General features: G+C 42.9%; 1 protein-coding gene across 1 annotated transcript in view; it reads right to left on the bottom strand.

The window, feature by feature from the left end:
- MDGA2 (MAM domain containing glycosylphosphatidylinositol anchor 2) overlaps positions 1-25,388 on the bottom strand; it is a 258,623-nt gene that overhangs the window by 177,297 nt on the left and 55,938 nt on the right. The window contains exons 3-4 of the mRNA XM_009289913.1: positions 13,466-13,662; positions 9,705-9,837 (exon numbers count right to left, since the gene is read on the bottom strand). Of these exons, the coding sequence (XP_009288188.1) occupies positions 9,705-9,837; positions 13,466-13,662 (330 nt within the window). The remainder of the gene's footprint in view (positions 1-9,704; positions 9,838-13,465; positions 13,663-25,388) is intronic.

Here is a 25,388-nt window from a genome sequence, read left to right as displayed (position 1 = left end):
TACAGGGTAAAAATAAACTTTTTATTGACCACACGGCCGCAGCATGCTGCAATATGATAGGTCCTTTCTTTTCATCAATAGTCCTTAAAAAAAAACCCAAAAAAACAACAAACAACCAAAACCAAACCAAAACAAAAAAACCAAAACCCAAACCCCAGTGAAAATCACTCTTATACACCCATCCTCTCTGCTTTGTCCTCCCTGCTGCTACTGACAGAGCTGTAATCTTCTGACTGCTATCACAAAAGAGACAACCCTTCCAAGCAGAAGGTGCCAGTGTGTATTGAACCAGCTAGGATAAGATACTTCAGTGGGCCAAACTGCCAAGCAAGCAGTTCATCTGCTCTCTCGGGACATGCAAACTTACCTGCGGGCTCTGCTGGGAAGGGGCAAGGCTTCCCGGGTCAGGTTCACCTTTGTCTTGGCAATGAGTTTTCCAACAAAGCCAAGGGAGAAAAATTTTGCAGAGACACTTAAGCTTCAGCTCTTTGCAGGCTTAGGACCAGAATTCATCACAGAATCACAGGATGGTTGAGGTTAAGAGGCACCTCTGGAGGTCATCTGGTCCAACCCCCTGCTCAAGCAGGGTCCCCTACTGCAGGTTGCCCAGGGCCGTGTCCAGATGTCTTCTGAATATCTCTGAGGATGGAGACTCCACAACCTCTCTGGGCAACCTGTGCCAGTGCTCCATCACCCTCACTGTAAAATGTGTCTTTATAGTCACTGTCCAGTAGTGACCAGTCATGTAGAGCTTTGAACTCCAGTGGTGTCTTGCTCAGGTGCGGCATGCAATCTAAGCGCAGAAGAGCAGCAAAATACTCCAGTACTCCATCCATTACTGGACTGTAATAACTTCCAGTTTTAAACACCTTTGTGTATAGACACATAAAACAGATGTGCTCACCATACATATCAACCTTATTTTTGTGTTACTTGCTCTCTTTCCCATTTCATTTTCACTGACTTTAAAATTCCAGCACTTCCAGGGGCAGAGGAAATAAAGGCGAAGTTCTCAAATCCCAATCCTTTCAGGCACGTGTCCTTCTTTTGACTTAATACATGGAATTACTGAAGTAATACATTCCCAGACCAGCTTTCAGTATTGCAAGTGGTTTAGGGTTTACCCTGACACACAGGGTGAATTCTCATCTTTGCAAAAGCACCCGGACCTGTTCCAGCGCAAAGGGGTGGCTCCCCCCAACCCGGGCAGCTGCCCCCCACTAGTCTGCATGCCTTAACCTCAGACTGGGGTGCATGTGCCCCGCCACGGACCGGCAGTCACTGCTCAATTTGAATACGCCACCTGGTCAGAGATAAAAAACTCTCATATTTTTCAGTTTCCCCTGAAAAAAATTTGCCACCAAAACAAAGAGGCTTAAAAGTTGAGTAAAGTGCAAGATTATTTTGTCCGGGCATACTATCAAGAATGGAAAATTACGAGGTTGCAGGGGAAGCAGAGAGGGGAATTACAGGAAAGAAATAAAGCAAAGAGTGAGATTATATTTAACAAGGTCCATTTTCAGCTGGACTCAGTCTTTACATGTCCACACGTATGTGAACAAGCTGGCCTGGAGCGCCAGCCCAGGTAACCGTAGCCCACTCCCTGCGCTCTCCCTCTGTTCTCAATAGCCTTTTTTTTCCTCCTCCAACTTTTTCTGAAATCCTCTGTTTTTTAACCAATGGGGATGCAGCTTTGATGACTCATCTCTTTATTCCCGATTTGCCTGGCTGCTTTTCATCCAGCAGCAGCAGCACTTTGATGACTCGCACTTTGCTCGTGCTGCCGTTCACGCACAGATGTGGCATTGATAGCTCCAACAGGGAGGAAGGGAGGCGGATACGTTTGCTATTCAGAGCACTTCCTTGGTGGTTACGCTCTGGAGACGACTACAATAGCTCACAGCTCCCACACTGTATGAACTATTCATTCTGTGGACATTTTATCAAGAGGGTATGAAGGGAAGGCAGGATCCTCCCTTTAGCAGCAGAGCAGTGTTAAATCAGCTTAACCTAATCTTGAAACTGTCCCCTTCATCACTATATTTAGATGCACGGTTGTACATGCAGGCTTAAATTCATCTCGGCTAATTTCAACCACCCGAAAGTCATGCATGCAATCCGAGGTCATGTATCTCGATGAGATTTAAGCACCCCTAAAGCACAATTCCTGCTCTCCAAAAATAGATGGGATGAACTGCTCTTCGGAGCCATCTCTCTCCCTCTCTCCACCGAGTACAGTGCTCCCTGAACAACCAGTGTACTACAGACACCTAAGCTTTCAGACTGCTAGGTAGGTGAGACAAAACCTGTCTTGCAACAGCAACAATCGCCCACACAATCAGCGGATTAGGAATAACTGGCTAACGAGGAGCTGCAGCGAAAGGACCCTCAGGGTTATGGTGGATGGCAATCCAGACACAAAGCAAACATTAGCAATACGTGCTCGGTAAAAGGGAGTTATCATACAGGGATGCATGAACAAGAACTTTGTTGGGAAATGTATGGAACAAGCCCTGCATTGAACCCCATGCTTATGAGGCGGGGTGCTGTGGAGTACTCTACCTGCCCTGAAGCACTGAACTTCACCAAGGAGGTGGATGGAGGAGGTCAACAGGAACAGCGCAAGGTAGAGATGATGTGACTCACAGGCAAAAATTAAGGAGCTAGGTTCGTTATCCAACAGAAGAGATGAGACAAGATAACCATCTTCAAATGTACGAAACGTTGCTGCAAAGGGGAAGAGGATAATCTCTGCCGTGGTGGACAGGACCAGAGCGACGGGCCAGACTGCCTGCCACTAATGTGGCACCTCTGCTGCCGGCAGCCAGGTTAAATGGACATCGGTAGGACAAGGCTTAGATCTAGTGCATTCTGCCATGAAGAATGGGACTAGATGACCTCTTGGGGTCTTTCCCAGCTTTATTTTCTATTATTCCTTTTTGCTAAAGCATTAAAACCATCCACCTCCAGTACAGCTGGCTTTATTTCTTATCTGAGGATTTCAAGCCTCTTCAGTGCAGGATCACATCTCGCTGTCACACTCCCTGAGAATGCCAGGGGATGCTAAGAGAAATATTTTTTCAAAATGAGATAATTCTCTTAACACTGTATTGTCTGAATGAAGGAAAACAAAGCAAGTTTATCATGACAGACTACTGCTTAATGGAGGGATTAAAAGTGAATTAAGCCTTTTTCAATTTGTTTCCCACCACACACCCCAGAAAGAACGCCAGTTTCAGCTGTGATTTGAATGAACCACGTCACGCAGCTGAAAAATCACGTACTGAAATATTCATCTTTCTTGGTAAAAGTTACTGTTGTGGATTATTCTATGTTGGAGGCTGCCAAAAATCAGCCTCAATATTATGTATTAATGATCACCTGCACTAAGTGGCCTGAACTGGCTGCTAATATACAAACTAACATACATTTTCAAATTAATCTGTGCCACCAAAAATGCTCTGCAGATCAAGATAAAAGTTTTATTTGCTTTTACTCAATCATATTAGAAGAAATATTATAGGAAGCCCAGAATTTCAGTGGGTTTATGGGTAAATAGCATGCCTTTTCTCTGACACTTTGAAACAATGAACACTCTTAAAAGGATCCATTCATGTTATTATTAGACCTAGGCATTCAGATGTGCAATTCAGAGTTAGCGGTATCTAGAGTTACCTTTCCCAGCTCTAAAGATTAAATAGTGAGTCACATGCAAACTGGTGACAGATTTTAATATCATCTGTCAATAATTCATGTTTGACACAGAGCAGAATTATGCTTGGAATAACATAACCCCTGTATTTCTAAAGGAGACTGCACTTGTTCCTGCTAAGCATCTTCAAAAAGAAGCACCTCCTGACCAATGTATGGTCCAGGCTAAGGCGGGGCGCCACGTCTTCAGGACTTTCATCAGTTCTTACATAGACAATGGTATGCTGGGGAGAGGAGACAATACTGAATTCAAACAACAGCTTCCACAACACTGTTTTGCCTTTTAGTGTGCTTGCTTTAATCACAGACCTGTAGAATGATCTCCATCAGAAGGGGTCTCTGGAGGTCTCTGGTCAGAGCCCTGCTTGAAGCAATGCCGATTAGATCAGGCTGCTCAGGCCTCATCCAGTCAAAGTCTGAGCATCTTCCCCAAGGTGAGCAAACCCAGCTCCTTCAGCCTCTTCCCACGCGTCACCTGCTCTAGCTCCAGACCATCTTTGTGGCCTCCACTGGTCTTGCTCCAGTCCATCCATGTCTTGCTTGCTCTAGGGAGCCCCAAACCGGACAGAGCAGTCTGATGCAGTCTCACAAGCACTAAACAGAGGGGAAGGATCACTGCCCCGGACCTGCTGGCTTCAGTCCTGCTAGTACAGCCCAGCTTGCTGTTGGCCTTTTTGGCATGGGCACATTGCTGGCTCATCTTCAACTTGTCTGCAGGGCAACCCACCTCCCTTTCTGCAAAGCTGCTTTCTAGCCAGTTGGCCCCAACATGTACTGCTACATGGGGTGGCTGTTCCTCTCCAGGGGCTGGATGTGGCATTTCCCTCAGCTTATATCATGAGGCTCCGGTCTGCCCTTTTCTCCAGCTTGTCAACACCCCTCTATTGACCACTACTCTCAATTTGGTATCTGAGAACTTGCCAGAAGTGCACTGGGTCCCATCATTTTGGTCATTAATAATTATGTTGTACAGTATTGTTCCCGGTTTTGATCCCCGAGGATGAGCAAATGACCACCAGTTGGACATCATGCCACCCTAGAAGCCCAAAGGCCCAGCCAATTTTCCACTAATCATTCGCATCTCACAAATCTGGCTATAAGGAAACTACGGAAGGTCATATCAAAGGTCTTACTAAAGACAAGGCAAGAGGATGAGAAGGTACAATAGAGGAATCAAGGTGGTGATTCCAAAACACTCGTAAGTGGGAACAGGAGATGAGAAAGGTGTCGGGGAGCTGTTCCTATGAGAAGACACAACCTGTAGCACTGTGCTCCCCCCACCCCAGAAGCCTTTGCTGCCAGCTCTGTCTTTTGTGTTTCTTGTAGTTTCAAACTGTGCGGACTTATTTGGAGGAAAAATTTCACTGATTTCAGGAATACAAATACAGTAAGAGCTCTAAGAGGGTGAAGAACATGAATGGGGAAAAGACACACGTGAGTGCCATGCAAGAACCCTCTGAGGCCTTGGGGAAGATACGGGACAGTAGCAACCCCAAGAGAAGCCAAAAGGGTAGAGTAGAAGCCAGAATCAATCAATCGGATTTCTTCTTGGGTGCAGCGTGGACAGTGAGGCAACAAAAACAGGCAATGTAGACAGAAAGTATGGAGGTCATGACTCAGTGTGACACCCACCCTTGCAGCTGCTCGTCTTCCGACAGCATGGATTCCAGCACATACACCAAGAAAATTGTCAGGGTTCCTCCTCCTTGTCAGAATAACCCCTTGATTTTGTTGCAAAGCAGCTGCATTTGGTTTTACAACTCCTGCTTGCATTAACTTACCCAAATTAATTTCTACGTGCTAATTTTAAAGGGACTCAGTCTACTAAAAACAAATGAGAGTTGCAAAATTAGTCCCTTTGCTGTTCTTCCTCACATCTTGACTTCTATTTCTGTTCCTGCCACTCACCAGCAATCTGCCAGCAGGTGAATCACTTCACAGCGTTTCTGCTTCCCTTCAAATTTCTCATCTACTTAGATAATAAATTTGCAGAGTAATAGCTGTCTTTAGGTACAAAGTGGGTCTGTGCTCAACAAGTGCCTCTACCTGCTGCTGTACAATATTACTGCTAATTATCATCTTGGGCTTCAGCATATGCGTGGTCCCATGCTTCTGAGATGATCTCAGCTTCTCTCATTACAACATCCACTTTGTTTATTGTATTTTAAACTAGTCTGCACTGGAAGAAAGAAATCCGTGTGTCTAAAAAAAATGATGCCCATGCGCTGTAACTCCTGCAGTGCCTACAGACGTATGACGGTGTGTCTAAGGCTTCAGACTCACACAGAACAGATGTAATTAACACGCTGCTGTTGAATGAAGGGGGTGTGAGTGTACCTAATTATACCTGTGTGTAACACTTTAAAACTGCATCATGTCCAAAGTATACTGATGAATACATGTTGATCTGATGGCACCAGCTTAATTACCTCTCTAATTATTCAAGGAGAAGTATGCAGAAAGTTTCCTTTGGATTGGTTCTGTCACAGTAATTGATTGTTACGCTGGTGATGCCACCACACGCAATCAAATAATCAGCAAGACAGAGTGAGCACAGAAAACAAAAAGGTCACAGGGACAAGCTGGCAGGCAGCACTGAACAGAAACCTGAACTACTCACCCAAAGACATGCCTGGTGTTCCTCAAATTAGCCTCTCAACTCAGGTGTCAGCACAGGAATATAGATGTATGAAACACCCTGTGGCATAAATAGTAGCAGCAGAGCACCTGGATCTGCAGTGCTTTCCTTGAAACAAGTGTCTACGTTCATGCCCGAGTCACCTGTAGCTCTTGGTGAGGGAAGGCGGGGAGACTTGAGAGTGTTTCAGAGAAAGAAAGAGGAAAAAACAAGTGTTCATGTGCCTCCGTCACCATATTCTCTAACAATATGGGAAGATTATCAAGCAGAAGGTTCAACAGGTGACTTGACTGTCATCTGTGAGAACCTCGGTGGCCCTGGGTGCAGAAAGTAGGCAGGGTAGTAGCAGGACACTGTAAAAGCAGTGAGGATTTCCAGGCATACAGTAATAGTTACACTGGGTTCTTTTCACATCTGCTGAGCACACTTCCTCAAGCACGGTCTGCCAACGATCATCACATGTGACAAACGCTCGTTACAGCGTGCAGAAGTCCCGCTGCGCATCAGCGTGCGGTGGCAATCAATCAGGGCCAGCGGGGAGCCAAGGTGATCCCTGCAGCACAGCGGCTTCCCAGCCGCCGTGCGCGCACCGTGTCAATCAATCAAGGTGAATGGCAAGCCACCGCACACGGATGGTCCACAAACCCTCGCAAACCCCATCTGGCTGCTGGGACGGCTGATGTCCCTGAGCAACCCAAGCTGGAGTGCACATCCATGGCAGGGAAAATCCTTCCCAACTTTGCTCACAAGTCAATCAATCAAAGGGAGCCTGACAAATCATTCAACAGTCCCCATGTCCTGCAATAAAAGCCTGAACCCAGTAAGCCAAAATCACTGCTGGAACGAGATGGAAGCCCACAGCCTCAGCTATTCTCCTTAGTCACCTCTCTCATCAGTAACAGCCACGTTCAACAAAAACTTCCCACACCAGTTATGCTTACAGACCTGATAAATGCACAATAGCCAAACTGCCAGCAATTTTACATTATGATCACATAATCTGCAGCTGAACTTAAATCCACCTGTAGCCACATTAATGACAATAAATATCATGCATGTTTGCCACCTTACAGACAGTCCTGTTTGTCTCTCCTTTGTTTCCACTAGATAGGCATCTCCATTACATGCCTCCAACTTTAAATTAAAAACAGATGGACAGGCTAGGACTGCTCTATACCGAAACAGAGTATCAAGTTCAGGTTCTGATTTTCATTACTTTGGATTTATCCTGGATTACTCTGGATTTACAGTTTATCTAACTCCTATGAAGTTATACCAGGTGAAGTTCTACCAAAGAACTTCTATATCAGATGAAGTCATACCAAATGAGAAAAGTTTTCTCTCAGAGTCATCAACACATCAGTCATTGTCTTTAATGAGTTGTTGCAGTAATTACTATACGTATTTAATCTTGCCCTTGATGATGGTTGCCACCAAGTTCTTCATGGGAAAGTGTGAATCTTTATCATTTTTCAGGCTTGTTTACTTTGGAAATTACTCCAGAAGAGCAATTCCTGTTAATGCATCAAGACACCCTTCTCTCAAAATAAACTTGATGCTTGTGAAGTGGAAATAATTCACTCTTGTGGCAAAATTAAATCACGATCACCTGTCCTCAGTTCGGAATAGTCTCCTGTCCTCAGTTCGGAATAGTTACGCTATTTGACGTTCCCCCATTACTGTGACATAAACAACTTCTGTTGCAGATGAGGTCCAACATGGCCAGAGGCTGTTTTGGCTCCAACAGCAAAACTATTGCTCTGACAAATGGGAATGGTAACAACTCTCATCCTTTGTCCTCATGGATGAAGGTGGAGGAGTTATTAGCGGTGTTGAGAGGAAAGCTGCTCCCACCTATCAGCGACACCTCTCCACGGCAGACACGATTTCATGGCTCTTCTGGTATGAAATCAGAGCAACTAATGAGGGACAAACCGCACATTAAGATATTATTTTTTCCCCGGCAAAATTAATGAGAGCGCAAATTAAGGGCTTCCAAATCATTTTGCCAGGTACCCTCGGAGCTGACTGTAGTTCCCCTACTGCCAGTGGCAGCTTTAAAGCTGAGCTGTGAATTTGCTTTGCAGTGGGTTGTGTACATACCACAGTTTTGAAGTCCCTGCTGTCAAATCACAAATTCAGAAAAAGCTGAAGGCAACTCCTTGGAATAAAGCCGTGAGGACAGCAATAATGTGAAATGTGCAAGTGCAAATAAAATTCATAGCTCATCTTAGATGCACTCGGCATGTTAACGTCTCAACTATTTTGTTCATTTGCTACCTGTGTTCAGTGCCCCAAGGCATACGCTATTAAGGCATAAACCAGCATAATCTAACCTGAAGTATTCAAATGTTACAACATTTGCTGCAGAACTGTTCTCCAGAAACCACTGCTCTGAAATTTCTAGTTATTTAGAAATCTAAGCTGAAGACTTTGCTCTTTGGCATCAGGTTTATAAGCCATTTCAGACACATCCTCTGCAGATCCTGGACACAGAGCCTTCAGGAGAGTTAAAATCTATAATTTCCATCCTCCTGGAAACCAGCATTCCCAATTGCACTTCTTCCGAGCAGCCACCGGCATGAGGCTCTCGAGATACATAGCAGTGATGCAGCCACGAAGAGAGGGAGATACACAACTGACTGTTTGCTCGGTCAGGGACAAGTCCAAAGACAAGAGCAAAGGCACAAGAAACGCCACAACACGGAGACAGCTTGGTCAGAGACAGATAAACGCCTAGTTATCCTCCTGCAAAGCATTTCAACTCAACTGCTTGAACATTTTCATTTGAACCAATTAAATCTGAAAGAAAACACTTTTGTTTAAATCAATGTAAGAAATCAACGTTTAAATCGATGTAAGAATGTATCAAATCAATCATATAAAATCGTTTAAATCAATGTAAGAATATAAAAAGGTTGATTTTTTCCTAAAATATTTTGTTGACCAAAAATAACTAGCTTTCAACAAAGCACTGAGAGAAGTACTTAAGTATTTGTTTTTAGTCTATGCCCAGCCGTGACTGAGGTGCCCCTTCCTCCTACCTTGCTGCAGTATCTTTGAAGTTTATCCGTAACAATGAACCTCCCTGACACTGGGGGAAAATGCAAATCCTGATATAAAATCCAGAGAGCGATAAAAAGAGAGCAATAAATCAAAACTCTTCTTCAAATCCTAACTTTGGTGAGAAAAAAGAAAACACCTGAAAATGGCTTGTACGACTTGCTCCTGAATAGCTCCTACCGCGGTGCGGCTGCAATACGGTCACATAGATTTTAAGCAAGAGAACAACATCGAAACACAAAAGACCATGGGGACATCAAATGACTGGGGAGGGTCGCTGCTGGAGGCCCACCTGTTTTATTAGAGAGTCGGAAGGACACCATCTTGTCAGGGATGCTGCAGACATTCCTCACCGAGGCGATGCAGCTGTAATTCGCGTAGTCCTGAGGTCGGAGGTTCTTCAGCTTCAGGATCTTCGTTTCTCCCTGCGTGTGCAAGAGAGAGTGTTAGGAAGAGGCCGAGGCAGAGGAACGAGCAGGGATTTAGGATACACCGAGACTGGCTTTCAGGAGGCAAGAAGAAGATGCAAAGGTGGCTAATTAGAAGCAGATGTTGAAGTGGTCCAGAAAACATATTTTATTTAATTTTCTGAAGGAATGGCAGCTGGCATAACCTAAAACCATAGCCCCACTTATATATTAAAGGCAAAAGAAAAGAGAGCAGTGAGGGGGATACTGGTTCAACAGTCTTTCAAGTTGCAGCATTATTCCGGATAATATATCTTAAGGTACAATCTACATTATGAAAAAAAATCACAAGGCACAGAAATCCTGCTGTTTTCCTTTGAAAATGAGCTGCTGATGGATTTTATTTTTAGCCAGCAGTGTAAATGATGGAGCAGGGACCTGAACGGGATATGTAATGAAAGAGTTCCTTCAGACACAATCAAGAGAAAACTGGAAAAGAGGAGATTTCCACTGCAGTACGATATGAAATGGGCACTGCAGAACCAGAAACTCAGGAGAAAAAGCAAGTTGCTGAAATACGTATGTAAAATCTTACAGCACTGATAGCAGCAAGAGCAACAGAAAGCCGAAAGGTGTGTTAGATACAAAATCCTGAGCACGCAGAGATGTCATGGGACAGAGCAGGGAGGAAGAAAGCACAGGGAGCACAGCAAAGCTCAACAGGGTGCCAAGGCTTGAGGACACGACAGCGTGGACGGCTGCAGAAACATCAGATAAATCTATACCTATCAATACCTGCACATTATTCACTCTAGCATTAAAATAACAAACTTCCTCGGGCTTTCAATCTCCTCCTCCAGTTGCCTGCGTTCAAGTCTTTGCCCGTGTTCATACTGATAAGCTAAAAATGTATTATGCTTAGACAAGGCTAAGGCAGAACCCCAGCCCAGGGAGGCAGACACTCTGAACGGGCTTACAAAGCACCAAAAGAGCAAACTTTGGAAAACGTTCGTTAACACGTGTCCTGTTAATGCTGCTGCAACTTTTAATATCACCACAGCTTGAGCAGCGTGTTGAATTTCTTTTGACAATATCACGTCCACCAGCTACAGAAGGCCATACAAAATATGGTAGTTTGTGAAAATGCACGTACAGAACTAGCAAAAAGTCAATAAAAGAGAAGATACAGCTAGCCAGACAAGAAAAGAGACAGTCAAGAAATCAAGCTTGGTAGCTTTGGAGCATTGGACTGAAGTGCTTTGCATGTGCAATCAGTCCCCCAGAAATTATGTGACTTAACCACATAATTAAGCACATGCTGATTTACTGTTTGCAAGACCAAGCCTTTGAAAGGCTGCTCCTAAAGATAAAGATCCTACTTTAAGAAGAGGTTTATCTGGGCCAGAGAAGGGCCCGATCCAGGTCAGTAGGAACACAGCTACCAAAGTTGTTGAGTTCTGGAAACACAGAGCAGCTACATCCCATCAATTAAATCCTTAGCTCTGGACTCCAAGTTGAACTTGTGGGCTGAACTCACAGTGGTATCTGGATCGTGTCCCCAGATTGCAGAGATTTATAAAAATGTATATATATTTTCTTCGTTGGTTTGGATAATTAGTCTAATTATGTCTAATTGCATAATTATTGTAAATACAGCAAATTTAATCTTGTACTCAATCTGTGCAATTACAATGTGCAATGAGGATGATGCAAACTCTCAGGAAAAAATTCTGCATCAAGATTTTGGTTTTGAAAAGTTCAGTATTTCAAATACTCCTACAGATGAGAATGTGCATGTTTGTTCAATTTTTTTCCCCATGGCTGCTAAAATAAGTAGCTGACATTACCTGACTCATCAAAAAAACCCTGTTCATTTGTATATGCCCAGTTTTCCGGGTGCCTTCTATGATTTAATAAAACAAGAAAACCACCGGAAAGAAAAACTAGCCTTTTTTGGGTACAACACCTTAGAAAATTTAATCGCGTTACTACTTGTTTTCCTTTACATGTCATTTGATTTTCAGATTGATAATCCACCTTCAAAGCAATCACCAAAAAATGACACCTTAAATTTGCACCTCTTGATGCTCCAAAGTCAAATCCCCTCCATCCCTCTTCACATCAGCTCTTACTGCTCGTTACCGTATCATACGCTGAACCAATCATGCAGAGATGTGCAGTAGATGTTTATGACTCTTGAACCTTTAATTACATCTTTTCCTCTTATAAACATATATCAGATCTTGTAGGCACACCGACAAGATACGCTGATTCAACCTGACCTCCAATAAATGTAAAAAAGGTTATGGATAAGCTTTCGACTATCAACATGACAATCTGATTTATTCATTAATTCAGCCCAGACAGAGGTTATAGGAAGAATGTGCCTAGTAACCTAGAAATATACTTTTTTAAAAAAAGTATTGAATCTAATTTCACGCGATGCATTTTATTAGATATGTTCATATTAGATGATAGGGAAGGTAATCATCAGCATTTCCATCTGGAAATATAAAACAAAAAGTCCCATGTCAAGGGAGTCTCTCACTTTTTAATTAAAACATTAAAAAACTCCAGTTTACACACTTGAGTCAAAGGAAACAAGCCACAGATTTGCTAAACTGGGTCCGTACATGTTAAATTAAAAATAATCTCATCACATTTAGGAAACCAATAACTTGACTATGTAATCTAATTCTCATCACTGCAAGGTTCCAGGCTACACGCTTCTCAGTAAAATACCAAGCCACTGTAGCAATATAAAGCTGTCAAGTACAATAAAAAGAAAAAATGAAGGTGCTCTCAAATCATTAGCTGAAAATTATTTATGAAAGTTGCAGGTTGCTTTTTGCTATGAAGACCAAATTACCAGGCAGTTTTCACCTCTGTCTTTACTCGTTATTGCTTAAGACTTTCCAAAACAATTTTTTCTCCTTTTTTTCTTTTTTTTTTTTTCCTTTTTGCAAACACCGTCACACACTTTTGTCCATAGACAACAGGATATGCCACCTTTTTATTCTGAGACTCTGCAAATGTGCTAACAATAAATTAATCTGGTCTAATCTGACAGACTCCTTTGATGGCCCGGTCTGCCTTCGTGGCTGTGAGAGAGTGTAGGAAGAAAGCACTTCTTTCCATTTTTGCCACCTCATCTTTTAAGTGTGTAATTCTGGAACAAAAACTTATATTCAAAGAAGTGAAAGGCAGAATAAAATAAAAAAAAAAAACCAACACAGGGAGTTGCCATAGAGTTTAGCCTTCTTGAAAAGCTTTTTAGGCTGTAACGTCTGTGCAGAATCACTCTGCATTGTATTGGAAAAGATTAGGAAATAGCAGTCAAATCAGAGGTTTGGGCTTGCAGCGCCCAGGCAAAATGACTTCAAAGGGACTCCCGCAGATACCACTCACTGTGCATCTTCCCATAATTTCCTATTTCATAATTTTACAAAAAATTAAAAGACATATTTTATGTTAAGAAGTCTTATAATAACATATGGGTGCACTTGTGCCGGGGTGTAGCTATCTGGAGGGCATGCCCACTTACCCACACCACAAACCCAGCAGGGATATGCAGGCAGGTCCAGTTACAATGAATCTGGTGCAAGTAGCCTAAGGAAGGAAAAAAATACTGTACCTCCATTCCTACCTGGGTAAAGAAGGGCTCATAGATCTCCACTCCTTTATCAGACCCTTGCAGCAATACCTCTTGGCCGCGCCGCCAGCTGTACCGAACAGGCGGATTGGAGTTGGCAACGCACCTGAGAAACACCGTTCTCTCATAGTAAAACTGCTCTTTTGCTTCCCCGATGCTCTGGTGGACTGTTACTATTGGATCGTCCAAATCTGGAAAGACAGAAAAAAACCCCAAGATAAAGTCAGGCTTCAGTTGACCCTGCGATGGTTCTACGATGGGGAGCGCGTGCATCCCCTCGCACCCAAGTCAACAGCAAAATAGAGGCAATACAGCTCTAAAAGCCACAAACGTACATTTAGGACTTCGGCAGCAGAATCCAGTTTTAGAGTTTGTTTTCATCTGTACAGCACCTAGCACAACTGGATCTTCATTTACGACTCAGGCTTTTGGATACAGCAATATATACAATATGTACGACAATGGAAATCGTATTTCTGTTGTTTCCAGTAATACTGAGGTTTCACCCGTACTGCTTTAGTACTTGTTTTTTATGTATGATTTTAATTTAAATGTTGCTTAGACAAAATAGTTTATAAAGCTTTGGAAATAAATAGACAGACTAATTTGCATCGTAATGGTAGCATCAACTAGAACATAGATCATGTGCATGCATCTGTTTTTCTTTAAAGCAAAAATTTAATACAGTAATTTAATGCATGTTCCCTTCTTTCAGTTACATGCATTTACCTTCAAGCAGGTAAATTCATCACAGGCTTTAGAACTCACTTCTCTTGATTAAAATGCAGGTATCATATAATTACTCCCACCGCATCAGCTCAAAGAAAATTAAATCCCCACAACAGAATTCACTCATCTTAAACAGGGAAGAAATAACAATAGTCCTTGGAATGTGAGTACACCTAATTAATTAATTTGGGCTTTATACTGTCAGGAACAAGTAGATTCCTATTCGCAAGGTTTTACTATTGTTTATTATGAGCTTTCTCTGAAGGTACAATTACATCGAAGAACGAAGAAAAAAAGAAACAAAACAAAAAAAGCAGTAGCTATTTTTACTAAGTACTAGTCAAAAACACTCAACCCCCAAATGACGTGGTAAGCAATTCTCTGGTGAGATTTAGGGAGAAGTTACGCTACCTGGAGGGCTGGCAGCCAAGGGGAAGTTGCTGCTTTAAGTCTAGCTCCTATATTTCAAAGGTACGTCCAGGTTTGGCTCCAACAGTTATAATAAAGGCACTGACGCTGTTACCCACGGAGAGTAGGAACAACTTGCCTAATTATACCTGTACCGATCCGATCCGCGCGCACACAGCAAGAGCATGTTCCCATGTGCAACTCAGCCTTGACTGAAATAATTTCAGAACCTTATCAGCAGTGCTTCTTCCTTAAAACAAAATATAAATAATGCTTTAAATAGTGCTTAATTAATTACTCATCCACAAATTTAACCCCATTTTTGCAAAGTCTTGTGTGAGTAACTATCCAAACGTCAATTCATCAGATTTATTTGAGGCCACGATTCAGTGGAATGCAGAAAGAGGTGCTCAGATCTTAGCATGACCGCCGATGTCAAAGGGAACGTGATCACGCTCCCCGTTTGAGTCCCTTTTCAAAGGTGGTGAAAACAAGGACAGTTGTTTTGGGGGAAGCATCACATGCATTTTGCTCCCATGTACTTTCCCCAAGTGCCAGTCAAACACCACTGTAACCACCACAGTGTGTAGTGTGAGGTGGACCATCAGCATAGCAGTTCTTAGAAAAATTGGGGTTTTGATAGTTTTTAAAAACTAGAGGTGTGGCAGAGGCACATGGGATTATTAAAGGAAGCCCATCATTAACAATCTGAATAGACTTGCATGTTTCAGATGTCCACGCTGAAAAGCAGTTTGCACTTAAAAATTATTCTTTAGATGCTTACATTTTGATTTGCATAACAAGAATAAAGCTTGAGAGTCTCTTGATCAACTAGAAACAAAACCTGTTCCAAAATTTGGAATAATTCAAGCAATAATATCTTGTAATAGTGCACGGATTTTAAGTAAATGTTACCTTCGTTCTACTCTACAAAACATTTAATTTAATATCACAGAAACAAATTATGAAACTGTTGCTCCAAATTAGGATGACATTTTCTAATGAGATTTCATTTTTGTTTTAAAGGTTATTTTAAATCACAGTAGCATTTGAAAAGGGATGAGATTGCTGAAACGTTGTGTCTTCTACTCATGCAACAGAAAATAAAAAGAAGGAAATTAGCTTGCTTCAATTTCTAGGCCAAAACACCTGTTCCCTGTATTTTGATGAACTACAGAACATTTCACACATGAATGCTTTCCAGCGTCTGCTTATCAAAGCACATCCTTAGACCACAAAGAAGGATGACTGGCAGCCAAGAGCCCCCAACACCAAGTCAGGGGTCCGCTCCTCGAATCTCTCACCCTTAGATGAAGGTGCATCCCCTTAGGTGAAATACACAGAGATCCAAGTCTTGACTCAGCTTCATTTTGAAGTTACTCAAGACTAGACACACTAAATCACTTAAAGCCTAAAAACGGGACTTAAGGCAATTGCGAAGCCTGCCAGTGTAAGGTGGCAATCAATACCCCGACACAAGGCAGGCTGAGGCTGACTGGCCAGAAGACAGCTTTGCAGAGGAGGCCCTGGAGGTCCTGTTGGCTGAAGAGGAGGTGGCCGACCACATCCCAGGCTGCAACAGCAAAAGTGTAGCCCGCAGGTCCAGGGAAACGATCCTTCCCTTCTACCCTGCAGCTGTGAGACAACACCCTGTCCAGGTCAAGACATGGACATACTGGAGCGAGTGCAGAGGAGGCCACCAAGACGATCGGAGGGCTGGAGCAGGTGCCATACAAGTAGAGGCTGGGGGAGCTGGGTTTGGCTAGCCTGGAGAAGATAAGATGAAGGGGAGATCTAATTTCTATCTGTGACTGACTACTGGGAAGTTATAGAAAAGATGAAGGCAAACTCTTCTTAGAGGTGCAGAGCAGAAGACCATGAGCCAATAGGTATAAGTTGCACCAAGAGAAATTCCTCCTGGTTTTAAGTGAAAACAAATTCCCCATGAAATCAGACAAGTGCCCAGAGAGGCTGCAGGATATTGTCCTCGGAGACATTCAAAGCTTGACTGGACACAGCCCTGAGCAATCCAACCTAACTGTGAAGTTGGCCTTGGTTTGAGCAGGGGGTTGGTCCTTTCCAACCTAAATTACTCCATGATATCATGAGCTGCGATGCCATTGCTTGCTTGCGGTACCTGCTCTCTTGCAACGGGTCCATGCTGGATGTGTGTTCACCCCCTCGGACACTGGTACTCCTCTACAACATAGAGAAGCAGGCACCCTCTTTCCACATGGCGCTGTACTATGACAGGGGATGGATTTTGATGAGAGTACAAGGAAACCTCAAAGAAATTTAAGTTGGGAATGTAAATGCAGCAAGCCCGCTGCCAAAGCATTTCATAATGGTCAATTAATAGAAAATTTGCACTGCAGAACTTGACTGATTTTTCCATCGGCAGTGCTGGAAAGATCTCGACAGCTGCATCAAAGCAAAAGAAGCAGCGCTAATAGGAGCCAAAATAATGCTTGCAATTGTTGTGAGATTTCACTGCACACTCAACCGCCTGCCCCGCTGTTGGGCAGGGTTAGGCAAATGTTTTACTGGATTGTTATATAAGACCGTATTTTGCTCAGGCAGCGTGAGAGCTGCAAACACAATACAAAAATATTCTTTTTTTTATAATACTGCCAAGGTATTCTGCAGTTATCACAATGGAGGCATGCAACCGCCACATTCATTGCCTGTAGGCAGGCTATTTTAAAGTCAGCTGATCTCGGGGGCATTAATGCCCACTTGTCAAAGGTCTCCAGAACTTCGGTTTCAATGTCTAATTGAATTGTTACTAACTGATATTCAAATTTCCAGGTAGGTTTTAAAAAAACTATTTAAAGCTCTGTGCATATGTGTGAGTATCTGTGGGTGTTTGTTCCCCAAAAGCACTGGAACAGTCAGGGACTCGGCAGTCTGGGAGGGAAGCTATGGACTTCAGGTATTGCACCGCAATCCACCTGGGAAGAGGACAGAGGGGAAATCACTAAGGAGACAGGGAGATCTTGCTGCAACGGAGAAAGATTTAGCACTGGGAAGCTCAACAAGAAGAATTTTTGAAGTGCTTTACAAGAGGGGAAAAAACCCAAGAATTTTCATTCTGGTTAATCAAATTATGAAGAGTTAACTGACTAATTCTTTGAGTTAAACTGCAGTCATGGGTGTTGCTAGGTAGTTAAAGACTATTAATCAAAACAAAAATAATTACAGAAGTATGTTTTCCACAGAGGTTTATGCCACCATTAGGTTCAATTTTTCAGTCTTTAATCTTTGAATTGAACCAAACAGTTTCCAAAACCCAGACGGCACAGGCATGCTAAACACCGCATTGGAAGAATTACCTTCACACATCCCCAAGCTCTCAAACAAACAGAAAACCCAGTATAAGCTGTTCAAAATGGGTCTAATCTAACTGCACTGTGAATTGCACCACGACGGTCAGAGATGTTGGTGTGGAAGGTGCACAAAAGCGTGGCAGATGCTATTAATGTTCTCTCTACGCTGAATTACAAAGCACTAGAGGCATCGCACTGTCTGTAAGTAGCGAACACAGACCACCCCCTGCAACCCTCACCTGAGCGCCAGAGGAGTTTCACACATACAAACAGGAGAGCAGGATCACAGACTATATTTGCTGTATCATCTTTTTTCAGCTGCTGGGACTACACAGCTTGCTGATTTCATTTGTTAATTAGCTGCCTTTGTCTTCAGATGTTCAAAGCAAGCGATGCTTGGAAGTTAGGATAATAATAAAACACGCATCTGGTAAATGAAACTGCTTCATCAAGACACCCAGAGAGGAGACAGCAGTGACGCATATATTTTAGCCTGCCTAACTCGTAAGTTATTCTTAAATACAAAAGTACAATGTTTTTCATGCTATTTTCCTTACTATAGCCTCCTTGACCTAGCACAAGCTATCAGTAATTACGCAGGTTTGAAGTGCTTTGTGGTACTGTATAATATAAAGCAGTTACACAGGATTCAGAAAATTCAACAAATAAATATTTCTTGCATACCGATGGAAAGGATAATGAGCTGTCTTGCGTGCCATTCATTGGTACGTGCAGTGTGGAGACACAAGAGCCCCAAACAAGCTGGAAACAGGGGAGCCAAGTTACCTGGAGCTCCGCATAAGGTATTTTTCCCTCTACAGCCCTTTAAAGGAGATCTACTATGCATCTGCAGTGCCGTATTGCACGTGCAGTACAGATACAACAGTAGAAAGCAAGCACCATTTACAAGGCCAGATCCTGTAAGAAAGCAAGCCTTTCTTCCTTGCTCCCACAAGACTAAGAGTGTGGCCCTGGGAGACCCCTGATGAGCTTATATTGATTTCCAATACCATTTGGTGAAGATCAAACGCATGCTAGAAGGCTGTTAACATGCTCCAACACAAAAGGACAAACAGAATGACCTTAGCAGTCAGCAATGCCCCGCGCAGCTCAAGACCATTTCTGCCTGCCATGCTTTACCGAGGGTTGGAGTCTATCAACAAAGAATCCAAGAGAAATGTAACGAACGCTCGGTGATGTAGTTTTACGGACAAAACGTTTGCTTTATTCTTTTAATGAGGTTATAAATATACCTGATTGAAACTTGCATGAACTGTTCATACGAGCATGTCCTAATGACGTCAGGAGGATGGCAAGAGGGCGGCAACGGTTTTGTTTATCCAAGGACACCAAACTGAGCCAATGCTCATTATTTATGAGACTGAATTAGCACTGGAGTCCCTGGACAGCAGATACCCTGGCAAGGAGGGTTTTGCATTTACAGCACTAACAGCAGAAAACAGCAACGCCTACTACAATACTGAATTTCTATATGCATGTACATACATGAATAAAGATCAGTGGATTTTCCAAATAATGAAGAGTCGGACGCTCATACAGAACGATATACATCTATGAATTCATAATAGAGGTTAACAGTGCAAGACTGTACCCTGGCAGGGTCTGAGAGAGACACCGGCAAGGACCTCTCAGCACAGTCCTGAAATAGATAGGACTGCTGGGATCACCGCGTGCAGTAAGAGTCAGGATATAATTTTCTTTCATATATAGAATTGGTGACCTGAGTACAGGATCCTAATCTGGTGTCAGCCATTGTTAAGCAACATTAAGAAATTAAAGGGCAAAGAAAAGAGCAACAGAAAAGTACTTATGCACTGGAGAAAGTACTTATGACTTCGGCTTGCAGTAAAAGATGTAAAGAGCGAGACGCATTTAATTTCTCAGAAAGGAAGACTGAACAGTAACTTTATTATAGGATGTAAGCACCTCATTGTGGGAAAACAGCAGGTACAAAAGAGCTCTTTTGGCCACCAGTAATATATACAACAAGCAACAATAGCTGGAAACTGAAGGAAGCCCAATTCAGCCTGGGAAAGAATCAGACTTATTTTTTTGAAGATAAAGTAGTTGAACAGAGGAACAGACTACCTGGGCATACAGAGAATTCCTCACCTCTTCAAACCAAGACCAGATGCTTTTTAGTGAAATACAAATTATTACATTCAATATAAGAACAGCTGAAAAAAACCCACCAGACAGGGCTGTAAGATAAAGGAGATCAAACTAGACTGATGTTGTGGTCAATTCTAACATTAAATTTTATGAAAAAATGTAATTAGAGTTGATTAAAGAATTCCAGATCATTATCATTAAATCAAGCACACTTGAATCAAGAAATTGAGTTATTTAAGCTATCTTTTCATTCCACTTGCACTAGACTATACCGGAGTGTCAGCACGCTTTGGTTCCCCACCCTGCCGGGTACGGCTGTGAAAAATGCTGATGAACCGTTGACTACCCACAACCAAAGCGTGCAAGAAACAAGAGTTAAAGCCACTCTTACACTGCAGGGATTGAAAGGGCAGCTAGGTAACGGGACAGCAGTTACAAAAGCACTCATAACGTATGACTCTGCTACAGGATTTTCGCTTTCCAGTGATTTATCTTCCTTCTACGAACTAAGATTCACATATAAGCATACAGGAGTCGGACAATCTTCAAGCAACACAAATTCTTATCCCAATATATACAATTGCTTGAGGAGGCATTCTGCAGTAACTGCCGTGTTATTATCCTTATTTTTTAAACAGGTAACCTTGGTGGTTTTTTTTATTTTCTTGGTACCTGTAAAGAAACAGAACGGAAGATTACATTATAAAAGAAAAAAAGATTTACCAACCAAGCCAGGAGAAACAGGCACTAATACTAAAGGCCGCCCGACGTGCATGACACATTACTAGGAATAATCGTTACAAATAGGACTTTTTAACATGATAAGTAAGTAATTATTGGTTGCATAATCCCAAACCTAATTAATGCTCACTCCTTCATTTTTTAAAGAGACTTAATTTTGTTGAAGTAATGAACATCAAACTGGGTTAAGAAAGTCTAGTTCTAGACCACATCCATCTCCAGTTAATGGCTTCAGTAAAATTCTTCCAGAGACTCCTCATAAAGTTTAAATCCCTGTTAAAAACTACATTCTGAACACACTGAGTGCAAATAGTGGTCGGAGGGCAGGGGCTCCTGATAACACCCCACTGCTCTCTTACTGACTTCTTCTGGACTTAATATATTCTAAAATTAGTACAAAAACATTTTACTACAGAAAAAAATATATATTCCTATATAACAGAAAGTGCAAGGTTTCCTTCCCCCTGCCCCATATACGTTCTTTTCTTCCAAGATTCACATTTATTTTCCAGCCTTAAACTCTTTACCATTAAAAATGTCAGTACAGAAATCTCAACAGTGCTCTGCATACTTTCTCGCAATCTCTACTCTTAAAGAAGACCATATTTTTTCCCAGTTTTACTTGAACAGAATACAAAATATGCATTTTAGGGGAAGAGAAATAAAAAGAAAGCCAGGACTAGAAGAAATAAATAATGGTGAGTGGATGATGAAAAAAGGAGGGCATGTAAGAATCTCCTTGGAGGCAAATGAAGATGACAAATCAAACAAAACTATAGCAAAGAGGAAGAGGAAAATGAACCTGCCCAGAATATTTAGTGCCCACGCCTGAACCCAGACAAATGAAGTCTTTCTGCTGACTTGAACGAAATTCCACAGACAGTCCATTTTAGAAGCACAGGCTAAAATCCCATCCATCTTGGAAGGGACCCTTAGGTGGTCATCTAGTCCACATCTTGCTTCTCTCCATACTGATAATGCCCATCAATATTGCATCATCAGCAAAAATTCATACCAAAACATTATTACAGCATGTAAATGCAGCTATAATATCCCAAAGAGCAGCTAAGATTTGCTTCCTTAGATAACTGCATTTGACTGCCCATCTGCCAAACCTCCCTTCCCCAAAACCTTCTGAGCTTTTTAGCTTCTTTTAGCAAAATTTCAAATGGGGATTCAGATCCCAAAGATAATTAACCTCCAGCACGTTATATAAAATTGGTGTATGCACGCGGGGAGAAGCGGGCACTGGAGCAAGGCTCAGATTAGCTGAGGGAAACACTGCACCGTGAGCTCATCGTGGCCAGCAGGCAAGCATCGGGCACCCATGGGTGCCCTCTGCAGAGCCCGTCATCACAGAGCTACCGGGGAGACTATGGGGAACAGCAAGTCTTAGGGAGAGGGAAGGGAGTTAGAGGTGCGGGGAGGAAGGACACAAATCTGTAAGAATCTAAGTTTTATTAATTCTGTTACTCTAATTAGACAAAATAATGTATAGTTGTGCAGGTGGAGGACCTTGAGCTGTTTGCTTAGATGCCTTCTGCAGTGCTCCTGGTAGCCCTGCACGTGCTGACTCCCAGGGCTGAGCCTTCCCCTGCACTTTTTGCTCCTCAGAAAAGGGGTATCAAGTGAAGGAGTGCATTTCTGGTTATAACAAGACAACCCACACTAAATCTCTTCAGAACAGCCGCAAAACCTCACCTTCCAGAGAAGCTGCCGACAAAACAAACCATATGCCAGGGAAGTTTTCAGATACGTACAGTTGGCAGAAGGGGAGTATTCCAGTTAGCAATAGCAAATTTGAAAGACATCGTAAACCATAAACTCAGCGCTTTATATAATCTAGGTCTATTCCTGTTACAGCTCAAATCAGATTCCTACAAACAGACTGAATTTTCAAGCCATTAATACGGTCTATCTTTCCACTCGAGGGATATTTACAGCATCAATTATCTTGAACCTCATCTGACATGTACTCGTCTCAGACTGATCTAACTACAGCTATTATCATGTGTTAGAGACAGTTCTAATTTAGAAAAGGAATAGCATAAAAAGGCATTCAAATAACCTTACAGCACTCTTAGTAGATTTTTTCCAAGGAGGAAAATAAAATCTGTATACGCAGCCAGGTAATACTATGGAATTAATACTCTGTAACTAATTGTAAGCTTTTTTCTTTAGTTAAAAATACTGATGTCCGGAGTAATATATTGAACAAATTCTGCAAGGTACTTCCTCAGCAGCTATTCAGGGCTAATTAAACATCATTGAAATGAGCTCAACATGAAAATACAAATCTTCCTCGGCTGATCCTAATAGCAATTTTGCATTTCCATTCCTGCACGCATGCATATTTAATCTTCGCTTCTTAATTTTCACAAGCAAGATTGTCAGTATGTATTAGTCAGTTATTTTAGTGTTCACTGTAAAAGGCCTATGCCTTCGGACACCCAGACACCCACCGCATGGTGGGTGGGTGCGCTGTGGCCGCTCTCACTCCTGCTGACCAGCACCATTCCCATGATTCATTGTTTTCTGTCTGTCCACTTCTATCTATTATCTCTTTTTTTATGCAAACTGTGTCTGTCAGTGTTCCGTGTTAATACATCCCTTAGTATCATAGTTGCAGTACCATAACTGAAGTGTATTATTCTCGTGACAACATTCACCCATAACTGACAATCATATGCATGTATATATTTCAACCTAATGGAAAAATAATCCTACTTCTGAATCTTTTAAAAACTGCCCCTTTCAGAGCATCCCTAATCCAGTAAAACCTTTAACAGAACTGCAGACAGATAAGCATAACTCGATACCAGCAGCGAGCGTATTGCAGCCGCAGCCAAACGCCGGCTCTCATCAGCCAGCCTCGGAGTATCCCTCTCAGGCTGGATGACACCGGGCGACAGCCCAGGTCAGGGTCCCTCCGTGGTGCTCAGCCTCCGAGTCACATTGCAAATGATAGCACATCGCAAATGCAGGACAGACAGAGCAGGGAGTCTCTATTTTTCCCTAAAGAACAAGAAATCAGAGTACGCAAGAACTGTGCATTTGAGTTGGGGTGTCTAGGGGAGACATCCGAGGGGAAACACCTCTGCACCCCAATGGGAATGGGTTACCAGACATGCATGTGTGCCTTTGCAAATCTCTCCAAAGGTGATTTTGTGTGCTCATCCCTGGCACATCGGGACGGGTGCTCCTGCCAGGCCCCCTCGCCTGCCGGGTACGTCGCTGCTTTAGGCTCCTACTCTGAGTAAAGCACAGGTCTTCCCACCTGCCCTGCTGCCAAAGCAGCAGCACCAGCACCGGCTGACGAGCGGTGACAGTGCAATCCAAACACCTGGAGGCCCCAGACTCCATGAAATAGCCCCAAAACAAAGAGGCAAGTGCAAGCAATGGCAAGGCATAGGCAACAACCTGAGAGCGCTCACCAACTTCAGCTATGCTGCTGTATTTTCAGCCTCCAGTAATTTATTTTAAACAGAGTTTATTTTAGTTAGATTACCCAACAGCAAACACAGGCTAACACGGTGGGGATCAGGTGGGGCCAGTTCTCATCGGTGCTGATGCACACGCAGATGACTAGGAGTTTGAGAAGGCTAACGCAAGCCAGAGCGGTCTGCACCTCCGTGGGTGGCTGCAGGGAGCCATGCAGGGGGTTGGCGGATGCTGGGGCACAAATTGATTTGGACCGAATGAATCCTAATGACGACACACGTCGTTTTTAAATCAGCAAACAAGTTAATATTACTTTTACCACCCTGCTTCAAACTTTGCTCTCAGACGAATGCCCAGGGCTCCTGGGGAATTCTGTGGGTGCGGTACCTGGCTCTCAAGCTCACATTCCCATCTCCTATGGAATGCAGGATCCCCTCGTCCCCAGAAACCTTGAGGGGTTTGACCCTGGCATTCTCACCCAGAATAAACACTCCTGCTTCAGCTGCAAAATCAAACAGGAGTCTATTTACAGCCACATAAAGCATTTTTTTTATTTACACAACTCCCTGTATCAGTTGGATCCTCCCGATACTACAAGCTAAGGACAGAACCTAACGCATGCCTACTGACTTCACTGCATCTGCCATCATCTTTTGATAACACCGTAAGAAGATTTTTTTTTTTTTGACCAGGAAGGGATCGTAGCATGTCGCTTTCTCTCTGAGGGGGAGCTCGACAGGCTGCAAACCCACCACAGCACTTGGGTCTCTGCTAAATCCCCAAATCAGCTCGTGCTCCTGACAAAGGATGCGCGGAAGCATTGCTCCTGACACAACCTCGCTCGGAGCTGCTTCTGCAGGCTGCCCAGGGAGCTTCCAGGAACAAAAAACTTGGTCCTACCGTTGAACCACCTTGTTAACTTTTTCTGGTGAGGCTTGTTTGAATTTCCACAAACAATGGGCACCAGTCCTACACTTACAAACACACACAAATAAATAGCCCATGTTAAACTTTTTTTTTTTTTGTTCTCTCCGGAAAATAACAAGTGTCAGGAACACAGTGGGATGCAATCAGACTGATGAAAAACGGTAATTTGAGAGTTTGAGAGCCCTTTTGTGGAGCCAGAGGCTCGACCTTGC

Source organism: Aptenodytes forsteri, unplaced genomic scaffold (genome assembly GCF_000699145.1).
Source record: "Aptenodytes forsteri isolate BGI_AS27 unplaced genomic scaffold, ASM69914v1 Scaffold76, whole genome shotgun sequence".
Taxonomy (NCBI): domain Eukaryota; kingdom Metazoa; phylum Chordata; class Aves; order Sphenisciformes; family Spheniscidae; genus Aptenodytes; species Aptenodytes forsteri.
The sequence above is the reverse complement of the archived record's forward strand: the minus strand, read 5'-3'. Positions and strand labels throughout refer to the sequence as shown.